Genomic DNA, 11,608 nt, shown 5'->3' with positions numbered 1-11,608 from the left:
CATGCCAACATATTTTTTTATTTATTTATTTACTGTCTAACAAATCTGTCTTTGTGTAGCTAAGATTATTGGATTTACTGCTGTAAATATTTCATAAACAAGAATATAAACAAAATGAAAAATCATATTGTGATAAATGAAAGTTCATCTTTTAGAAATACTTAAAGAAGTTGAGTCAAACTATGTAATTTCTGAATGACTACAGGATAAGTTAAAATGCAGCAATATACTTTTACGATTTAAGTTAACTTTTAACAACAAACCGATTCTTTTCTCCGTGCAACGCACATGTAATACACTAGTTAACTATAATATACAATACATAAATTAAAAATATTATTTAATATCAAAATGTTTCCTAACGTGTTGAAATTTAACATTTTTTAGAATTGACGTGTCGGAGTGTCGTATCGCATCCCATGTCGGTGTCGGTGCAACATAGCTCACAACTTTCATATTTTTTATTTTTATTTTTTTATACTAGTTAGTCGGCCTAGTAATATTTTGTTTTCTTATATAAAAAAATAGGAGAGATATGTGTACAACCTGATGCCGAAAGAGCATAGAAAATTGGCTAAACAGAAAGTTAGGATTTTATAAAAGAGTAACTGATTCTTAATTTCTATTAACAAAATAAAAAAATTCAACTCCTGCAATAAGGATCATAAACACTTTTTTATAGACTAATTATGAATTGATCCAACATTTTCAAATTTAAAATCTTAAAAATAAAGAAAATTCCTAAAAATAAATATAACGGTTTATAAAAATAAATAAATAATTACAATTAAATTATTCGAAACACGTCTCAAATCTTAGATATCAAATCATGTCAAATATGTTGCTTTCTTTTTCTTTACCAAATAAATCACAATCATATTTGTTGCTTCATTTGAACATATTTGGAATAATTTAAAATTACAATTTCTCCATAGGCCGGACCATATTTTCGCTATAGAATATTGCGTACAAAGTCTACCCTATTAACCTATTTAAATTTATAAATTGAATATTGAATACGCCTGGAGGCATCTAAACCCAGGTATCCTATCAGGTTTTCCAAGGCTTTTTGACCCTTTTGCTCCTCATTAATTAATTACTAACCATTTTGCCCTTTATCCAAAACTATCTACCAGTCTACTCTTCTTTAATCGATTAACTTGAAGATTTAATTGATTAAATGGTCCAAACTAACAAAAATGATTGACTTGAAGATTTAATCGATTAAATCTTCAACTTAATCGATTAAATCTTCAATAATAAGAGCAAAGACTATCAAGACATAGTAACATGGTTAAAATGAACCAACAAGACATATGAGTTGATTGATAGTAACAGTACAACAACATCGCTAGTTCTTCATATCGAAAATGGGGCCTATACCTGATATCTATGTCAGTTTGCCCTCCCTGAGCTCCACCAATCATTATCCTTGAATTTCGCAAGTTGTATCTCTTTCCTTCAGAAAGGAGGAAGGAATACAAAGTTAGAAGAAGCATTTGTCATGTGTGGAGAAAAAAGAGAAATGAGAGACACCATAAAATAAAAAAAGGAACATATACATAATTATTACCTGTAAATGATCCTCATGGAGAATTTACATACATGACAATATCCTGATCAACATATCACTTAGCCGCCACTTCAATAATAAAAGCATAGTTGTTTGTACTTGTACCAAATCAAATCGAATAATGGTGCACACTGCACACATCCTCTCTTCGATTCACCTCTCTTGTTCTTTCCTAATTCCTATGTCTTTGCTCCTATTATTGAAAATTTAATTGATTAAATCTTCAAGTCAATCATTTTTGTCAGTTTGGATCATTTAATCGATTAAATATTTAAGTTAATTGATTAAAGAGGGATAGATTGATAGATAGTTCTGGGTAAGGGGTAAAATGATTATTAATTAATTAATGAGAGGCAAAAGGGTCAAAAAGCCGATTTTCCAATCCAATAAAGCTTAGAAGATATCAAAAATTAAATTAAAATACATGATAAATTTTTTATGACTATTAGGTATCCGATTAGGTTTTCCAATCCTATAGAGAGAGAAAATTATTAATTTCCGTGCATAAATTATTCTAATTTTTTATAAACATTATCATATATAATCTTAAATAAATATAGACTGGTTAAAAAATTTATAGAAGTAGATATATGACCCAATATTTAAATAGACTTATTTTTAGACCTAAACCTGACTTAATTTGCTAAAAAAGCAAAGTCATAAATTGCTAATAGACCGTCGAATTTATTTACATCCCTAATTGAAAATTTTGAAATCAACTGGGCAAAGGTCTATTTAAACAGAGGGAAAAAAATAAAAAAGGTATTGCATGCAAATCAGTTCAAACGTTTCATTTTTTTTCAGGTTTGGTTCAATTAAATTCAGTTGGTTTGTTTGTTTTAGCCCATCCCTAATTCAAGATTAAATCAGTACAACTAATGGTCGAATCATATCACGTCATTAACACATTATGCCCTCTTTATTATTGATTTTTCTATTGTCAATATACAACATAAGATAAATGTATAAGTTACCACTATGCATTTTGTCGATATTCATTCTCATATTACCCAGCATATCTCGTATCCTCTTATGGAACTGTACAACATAGAAAAGAAGAAAATACATAATACTTTAGCATAGAGGCAACGGGCACTACACCATCACGGGCTTCCTATAGAATTAGAAGACATGATGAGTTTGGGGGCATTTTGTATATATAATTATCGAAGTATCTATGGAATAAGATACTAGTCTTCTACAACATGAGACTAGTATTTCCCATGATTATATGTATAAATTGCACACTTCATTCTGGATGTACGTCCTGCCCCACATGAAGCCAGGAATCACCTTGTTGCTGCTCGCCATCAATAGATGCATATTTCAGTAGTATGCCAAACAAAATCTTTCCCTGCTTTATGTATAAATTATATTAGAATATGAATGCATCGAATAAATCGAAGTTATAAATGAAATCTAGCTACAAGACAAAAAGTTGTAAGTCTTGGCCTACCTTTACTCTCCTGTATGATGCTAAAGTTGCCAAAGGTTCATTTGACTTTTGCACTTGTCCAGCATTGATGGTAAGGTTGATTATCTGGCATCGATTACATCCCCCTAGCGACTGGTGAATAAAGATGAGGAGGGAGAGATAAGAGAGAAAGGTCAAGCAAGCAAATCCTCAAAATTAAGAAACAAGAAAGCATTCACTAGAGATCATGAAAGAAAGCAAAGGGTTTTTTATTAGATGCAATGCAACCATGGCAATAGCATCATAAGAAGAGGACAATCCCATCAACAAAAAGAGAAACTGTTCACTGCTAGAGAGGAGAGATCAAGACATCACTGAATTTGAATTCTTAAAATTTATTGGGGTACAAATCAATAGAAACAAGACCTCTTCTCCTTTGCAGGTTTTGACGTTGAACTTTGACATTCAATGCAATATTTCTTAAAATAATTCTCTGCAAAACATGCCAAAGCAGCATGAGATTAAAAGGGGAGACCAAGTGAGATAATTGGTTAGGGTTAGTTTTCCATGAATTTGACATGGACGGGAAGGGGGATAGCTGGTCACTTGTGAGGCCAAAGAGATGGTGGTTGTCATGAAGAGCTGAGTTACAAGAAATGCTGAGCTATACGACCAGAGAGAAAACCCAAGATTGGCACCAGTTTGCTAGTACCATGTAAGAATGAAATTTCCCTCACATGTTGAGTGCTAGGTTGCTTTTATTTATACATAGATTACCAAGTATAAGATACACTATCCTAAGTAAAAGTTCCACAGTACTAGATCATACAACTATATACATATGATACCTTAAATATAAGTAGTTCAGATTTCATCAAGAGGAAATGCAACAACATGGCATTTTGAGATTAAGACTGTAAGAATGTTAGAGATATTGGAAAACAGTATCCAATGTGAATGCAGGTCATGTATTCATATAAAATAAATACGTAATAGTAAAATGTAGCACAAAGGATGTAAAAACCCTCAATCAGACTAAACTCGAGCTTACCACGATTCCACTTAGCACTCACTCTCAAGTTGGATCATAGATGCTAATCATGCCCAACTTGTTACAGTGGATAACTGATAACCTACTCCCATTAAGTGCCTTCGTGAGGATGTCAACTATCTCTTTATCAAGAACCAATTATCCCAAAAACTTAAGCTTTTGGATGAAAGTACGTGAATGGTTTTATATCTAACATGACCTCTCACATACAACCCTTTGGGCTTGAAGCATGGATTATACACAATCTCACCACCTACATTAAGGGCTTAACTAAGTATTTTTAAAAGAATGAGGGGTACCGAGGATCGAAATCTAGATCACTTGGTCATAAAAGCTAGGATATCATGTTGTGAACTGATGGGCCTATAATAAATAATCCAAGCCCATTAATATCTTAGAATTAGTATATATACAAGTTTAGGGTGATGTTTCTATTATGCATGTATTCAGACTTGATTAGAGGGGAAATTGAGAGACCTCTAGGGAACTCTTGAGCTTAGGTATTTGGTTTGAGGAGGAGTTGAGGCTTTCTGGGTTTATTTTCTGCATTTAATATTGTGTTAGTGTATATAAAAAGAGGCTATGCCTCCATTGTCAATGAGATCAGTGCTGTATTTTTCTGGGTTCCATCAATTTGGTATCATTGTCAAATGAGAATGTGTGGCCGTAGAGTCTGTATTCATTCCTTTTACATGTTATTTCCTTGCTGTTAGATTACTGCTATATAGTACTGATATAGAGTACTGTATGTCTGAATTTTCTCATTTGTAATAGCATCACTGTTGCAGTGAGTTGATGAATTCTGTATTTGGATTAAGTGTAGCTGAACGTTTTTTTTTGAAATATCAATATAAGTTTGTTTTGTTGGATCTTTCCATCAATTGGTATCAGAGCATTTCCGATCTAGGGAGTGCTTCTGGTTCAGATCTACCACAAAAAAAAAAAATGGAAAACAACAGAATGGAGAGGAGCATGGATCGATTGGAAGCAAGCATGGATCGAGTGGAAGAAGGAATGGATCGAGTTGAAGATGCTGTTCATCAACTTCAGAAAACAATGTGGACGTTAATAGAGCGCATAGATCCGTGTTTTGCACAAGAACACAAGGCGAGAATCAAAGAAACAGAAGACGCAAAAAAAGGAAACGCAACAGAAAAAAAAGAACAAAAAAAGAACAAAAACGCAGAAGAAGAAGAAGAAATCGAACAAAAAAAAGAGAATGAAAAAGAAAATACAGCAGAAGAAATAGGAGAAAAAGGAAAAGAAGCGCAGGGAGATGAAGAAGACGGAGAGGAAGAAGAAGACGAAGTCAGATCTGATACAAGAAGACCATGCGCGGACAGATCTGAAACCAGCGTGGAGGCTGCGTGTGACCAGCAGCGACGACCACTTACAGTGGCAGGGGCGACGACACAAGGAGCTCAGGCCATCGACTTTGCTGCTCACCGGAGAAGATCACTGACCAAGGTGGAAGAAAGGGAGAAGAGAAGAGAACGGATCAGAGTATCATTGAGTCCTTCAAGTTACGGGTCAGGATTTGGGGTTAGCTTCCACACTAGGCTTGCACTTACTAATTGGGCTGCTGGTGAGGGAAGCTATGGGCAAGGCCCATTAATCAGCAATGGAAGACATGGGCCAACATTTACGGGAACAAGAAACTTAGTCCACTTAGGGAGGAAAAATGGGAATTTTATGAAGGAAAATAATGGGCTGTGTGGGGAAACCCATTTGGGGCCTCATGTGAACCAGAGAAGGCCCAATATTTCTGAACTGCAGTTACGCGCAGGTGTAGGGGAGAAGATGATGATAAACAAGGAGGAGGAAGAAGAAATTCGACAATGGAAGACAATGGCATATTTTCTGAAAATTCATTTGGTTCAAGAATTGCAGCTGGCATTGGGGTCAAGAGGCTTCAAAATATGGGATCCTGGTGGAAGTTTGTTCACATCACCTATCTCCTCTCTTCACCTTGAGGACAAGGTGAATTTTGAGGGGGAGTATTGATGGGCCTATAATAAATAATCCAAGCCCATTAATATCTTAGAATTAGTATATATACAAGTTTAGGGTGATGTTTCTATTATGCATGTATTCAGACTTGATTAGAGGGGAAATTGAGAGACCTCTAGGGAACTCTTGAGCTTAGTTATTTGGTTTGAGGAGGAGTTGAGGCTTTCTGGGTTTATTTTCTGCATTTAATATTGTGTTAGTGTATATAAAAAGAGGTTATGCCTCCATTGTCAATGAGATCAGTGCTGTATTTTTCTGGGTTCCATCAATTTGGTATCATTGTCAAATGAGAATGTGTGGCCGTAGAGTCTGTATTCATTCCTTTTACATGTTATTTCCTTGCTGTTAGATTACTGCTATATAGTACTGATATAGAGTACTGTATGTCTGAATTTTCTCATTTGTAATAGCATCACTGTTGCAGTGAGTTGATGAATTCTGTATTTGGATTAAGTGTAGCTGAACGTTTTTTTTGAAATATCAATATAAGTTTGTTTTGTTGGATCTTTCCATCATGAACCAACTATCCCGAAAGCTTAAACTATTGGGTGAAAGCACATTAATGGTTTTATATCTAACATTGTTCTCAAGTTCTAACAAGTCTTGTAGATACAAGTCCTTACTATATTTCTCTCGAATGAAATGGCAATAGACTTCTACTTGCTTTGTCCTTTCATGAAATGTCAGGTTTGAGGCAATATGCATGATTGTCACACCACAGCCATAGATAGGTAGAGAAACCTAAACCCATTCTCATCTAGTAAATGAGACAACCATAACAGTTCACAAGAAGTTCGGGGCCACTGCTCTATATTTAGACTCTGCACTAGGCCTTCCTACTACACTCTTGTTTCTTACATTTCACATTTGAAGCCGAGTCCTTCCCTGAGACTCCTTTTCCCTTATTGTCTGACTCTACTAGTGTGCAGAAACTAGTACCATTTTCTGGTGATTCACCAGAATCAGTTCCTGAACCAGCTAAAGGTCAAGGCTGGCCCATCACTAGTAATATACAAAAGGAGAAAAAAACTCTAATCAGTCCAACAGCAGCTTCAGTCGTCTGAACCTACGGAAAGTATTAAACATAATGTTCCTCATATTCTTGAATCAGATCCTTTCAATGTTCCTTTAAATAATTGAGACTAACCCTAAGAGCTTTGAATACGTGCACACATGCGAAACAGACCAATAAACCCGCAACCCAGCTCACTACCAGCCTGCCTCCCAGCATCAGTCAACCAAGACTGGCTGGATGTCACTAGCAACCACCACTCACTTGCTTGAGATATCAAACAATAGCCACAATGATGGCTGTCCTAACTCTTCCTTTTTTAAGAGGAAAAAAAAAACCCAAAAACCCACATGACAAATTAAAATCCCATACACAACTTGGGTACATGTGATGTATTTATATACAATAAATAGCCTAGCAGTACAATGTAATACAAGGTAGTGCAAAAGACTTAAATACCCTCAAGCACACTGAACACACGCTTAATGCACTACTCTTAACAAGGATAGTCTTATAAAACGGTGTGCCAAATAGAAACTCTTCTGAATAAAATCATAGATGAAAAACAAAATTTGCGATAGGGACAATTTCACACGGAAATTACATTAGTTTTGCAAATTGCTACAGGAGTAGAAAATAGGAGTAGTAAACATTGTAAAGCTGAAAAAGCAATGAAATCCATGAATTTTCTCCAAGTTATGCCATTGTTCAACACAGATAGAAGAGTACTAGTAAAGGTTAGCCAAAAGGGCCATCTGACAACATCAAATTGCACAATAGCAAGAAATTTGTTCTGTTAAGTCATTTTGAAGGTTATTAGAACTTACTCGGAAATACTTATTTCCAATCCTAATGTCTCTCCATCCATCTTCATCATAAGGCCTCCCTCCAGATACTACAAGGTTGGGACGAAACCTACTTGCATTGACTTGGATTGCTGTTCCACATACGCCCTTCCGTACATCTAGTAACATCAACAATAGTTGGCAAACATTTTAATATTCTGAAACATTGGGGTCGAGAGACAAAACACAATGTAACTAATGTAGTTTGTGATATACACTTATATGCATCTTTATATTATGTTAGATGTATATTGGGTTTAGCATAAGGTGATGTTATAGGCATTAATATATTTATTGGTTGATTGCTATCAGTGTCATTATTTGATTATAAAACCGTAACCTTAACTAGTGGTGATTTTAGTTGTAATGTTCAACATTTGTTGATGGTTATCATTTAATTGGTAATGTGCAACAGTTATTTTTATTTAATTTTATAACCATTAAAATATATGAATGATAGTTAAAATAATTATGATAACCGCTTACCAAAAAAAAGTAAATTATGATAACCATTAATATTACTTGCAATATTAATGATAATTAAAGTAATTATGATGACCATTGATATTACCTACAATTAATGTCCATTTTCAATTGGAAAACTTCAGCTATAAATAGAAGCTTAACCTAACCAAACCTAATCGTTTCTATATTCTCTCTAATTCCCTACATATCTCCATTTCCTTTTTTTCCACTTCTCATTTTTTTTCTTATTTTCAACCCTTTCAATATTCTGCTGTAATTATTTCCTTTAGCTACCACATGCTCTTCCCCCCATGAATCGCTCTTCTCCCTAAGAAGCCTTCAAACACAAAGTTCAGGTAATCCTAATCCCTAAGTGATTGTAGGTTAGTTTTATACGAAATTTGTTGGGTGTATATTAATCCTTTAGGAGTAATAAATTAGTTTTATATGAATTTTATTTGATATAATCTTGACCTTTACGGAGTAATATATTAGTTTTATATGAATTTTGTTTGATGTAAATCCAATCTTTAGCTAATCTGTAGATTAGCTATATATTAATTTGTTATATGTAATCCCGATCTAAGGGTATCATAGGTTAGTTTTATTTAAAATTTGTTATGGGTAATTCTAATCTTCAAGGAGTAATAAATTAGTTTTATATGAATTTTGTTTGATGTAATCCTAACCCCTAGAGAGTTATTGGTTAGCTTTATATGAATCTCGATAGCGTAATCTTAATCCTTAGAGTGTCATAGGTTAGTTTTATTTGAAAATTGTTATATGTAGGTTAGCAATATATTAGGATTAGGATTACGCTATCAAGATTCATATAAAGCTAACCTATGACACTCTAGGGGTTAGGATTACATCAAACAAAATTAATATAAAACTAATTTATTACTTCCTGAAGATTAAAATTACATATAACAAATTTCAAATAAAACTAACCTATCATACCCTAAAGATCGGGTTATGCAAATTTTACTCTTAAGGTATTTTAGTTTAGTTTTGTATGTAATTTGTTATATATAATCCTACCCTTAGTTAATCGTAGGGTAATTTTATAAGAATATTGTTGGGACGTTTATTGGATTTAGTTTTAACCTCTAAGAAATCATGGGTCAATTATATATGAATGTTGTTGGGAATTTTGTTGGGTTTGATCTTAACCTCTAGGATATGGATCTTACATTTGGTAAATGTTGGGTAATTGATGTGAAAATTAAGATATTCATGAATAATTGATGTGAAAATTATGATACTCTTGGACAATTGATGTGGAAATGATGATAGTCTTGGACAATTGATGTGAAAATTATGATACTCTTGAGTAATTGATGTGAAAATTATGATACTCTTTGAGGAAATTTTCTAAGTATGTGATTTGTGACAAGATTGAATTTTCCAAGTTGTGTGTGATTGTGATAAGATAATAGTGGGAAGATAGCTTTTAGGATGGTACCTCCTGAAAGTGATGAACACAATCTTTGGGCTTTATGCCTTCGATGTTATACGATATGAAAATGATGTTATCCGTTCTTCCCAAAGTGGTACCTTGCAACAGGCTTTTCAGGGTACTAGTAGCAACTTTGGTGGAGAGGTGTGCATACTAGGATTTGATGATTGCCAAATTTGATTATACGTGGCTGGCAAGAGGATCTCCCGGGTCTACCGTGGTTCTCTCCCACTAAATGAAACTAAATAAGGTTAATAATGGAAATGACATACTTGTAGATTATGATGAGTATTTGAGTTATGATTATCCTTAATTGAGACTTGAGTTGACTATGATGATTGGTTAAGTTATGATTATCCTTAATGAAATATAGATCGTGATTAATGGTTGAGTTATGATGATTGATTGAATTATGGTTATCCTTAATGAAATAACTTGATTGATGATTGAGTTGATTATAATGATTGATTGAGTTATGATTATCCTTACTGTGTTTTGGATTGGGATTACCAGCTTTTTGCTGACTGTTTGTGTTTGTGTTTATATGCTGCGATGATCCTTCAAGAGAGCAGAGACCCCTCAGTGAAGTAGGTTTCGAAGGTTGGGAATAGCAGTGGGCAGTGAGGATAACGTTTCAGACATTTCAATCTAGGCCTGAATATTATAAATTCGATGCTTAGGATTTAATAATTGTATAAGACATATTTAAGTTAAACTTTAGACTCTGGATTTATATTTTGAAGTTTTAAATATTTACATTGAATATATTTTGGTATAAGAGTATGGTAAAGTTAGTCTTGCACTTATTTTTGTTACAGGTGTGGCGGTAAAATTTCTCCAAATCGGTTTTAGATTAGCTTCCGCAATACTTTATGAGATCCTAATAAATAATTAAATGTGAATTTTGGCAAATTCTGCTATTATAAGAATATTTTAAAATTATTAGAAATTTGGGGGTGTTACAAGTGATCACTAAGGTTAGAGTTGAAAAGTTAATTTTTTGAAGAAATTTCACTACCCCTGTTATTTTGTTTTTTACACTAACATCCCAATTACAATCTTATCAATTGACCAAATAATCAAATCAACCACCAATAATGCAATCTATATGCATCATGAACTAGTTTTGTAAAATTTGTCAAACATTGATCAAAATCTTCGATTGCATTCTAAAATGAAATCGAAGTAATAGCCTATATGGAAGGAAAATAACCAAAAAATACAAGGACTTGCATGTCGTATCATATAAGAAAATGGGTAGAAGAGCATACCTAAACTTAATCTTTTGTTTAGGTCAGCAACACTTTCCTCAGATACAAGTAAGAACTGTGCTTCGTTGGCAAAATTGAGCATGCACTTTGCATCTCTACATGTGACTGCACCATTGGTCTTATTCAACGCAAAATCATGATCGAAGCTGGAGTACCGTAACAAAGTGCAAGGTTTACCAATGACTTTACTAAACCATGCATTGGTCTCATTGCTGTAACTATACACCTCGTACCTAAGCAACAAAAAAAATAAAATCCAAGTATGAGAGAACCAAACTAAAATTGACGGTGTAAAACAATTTAGAACCTTCTTACGATAGAAAAGTATTAGCAACTAGAAAAACAGAATGTTGAGCTTCTGTTAAGGGACGCGAACCCTTAAACGATCTCTCAGTTAACAGAACAAAGAAAACAGAGAGAAGAACAAGGAAAAGGAACGAAAACAAACTTGTATATTTCTGAATGAATTGCATCAGTTACAATAGTTGTCCTTTTATTACAAAGACAA

At 33.7% G+C, this 11,608-nt stretch overlaps 1 protein-coding gene across 1 annotated transcript in view; it reads right to left on the bottom strand.

Annotated features, from left to right (window-relative positions):
- Positions 1-2,477: 2,477 nt before the first annotated feature.
- The window catches only part of LOC133290929 (molybdenum cofactor sulfurase-like), a 54,454-nt gene continuing 45,323 nt past the window's right edge, over positions 2,478-11,608 (bottom strand). The window contains exons 10-13 of the mRNA XM_061489087.1: positions 11,101-11,333; positions 7,888-8,024; positions 3,030-3,140; positions 2,478-2,927 (exon numbers count right to left, since the gene is read on the bottom strand). Of these exons, the coding sequence (XP_061345071.1) occupies positions 2,823-2,927; positions 3,030-3,140; positions 7,888-8,024; positions 11,101-11,333 (586 nt within the window). The 3' untranslated portion in view covers positions 2,478-2,822. The remainder of the gene's footprint in view (positions 2,928-3,029; positions 3,141-7,887; positions 8,025-11,100; positions 11,334-11,608) is intronic.

Source organism: Gastrolobium bilobum, unplaced genomic scaffold, assembly GCF_033153095.1.
Source record: "Gastrolobium bilobum isolate Gb01-03AN ecotype WA unplaced genomic scaffold, APGP_CSIRO_Gbil_v1 utg95697, whole genome shotgun sequence".
NCBI classification, from domain to species: Eukaryota; Viridiplantae; Streptophyta; class Magnoliopsida; order Fabales; family Fabaceae; genus Gastrolobium; species Gastrolobium bilobum.
Note: the sequence above shows the minus strand (reverse complement) of the source record. Positions and strands in the feature narration are given on the sequence as shown.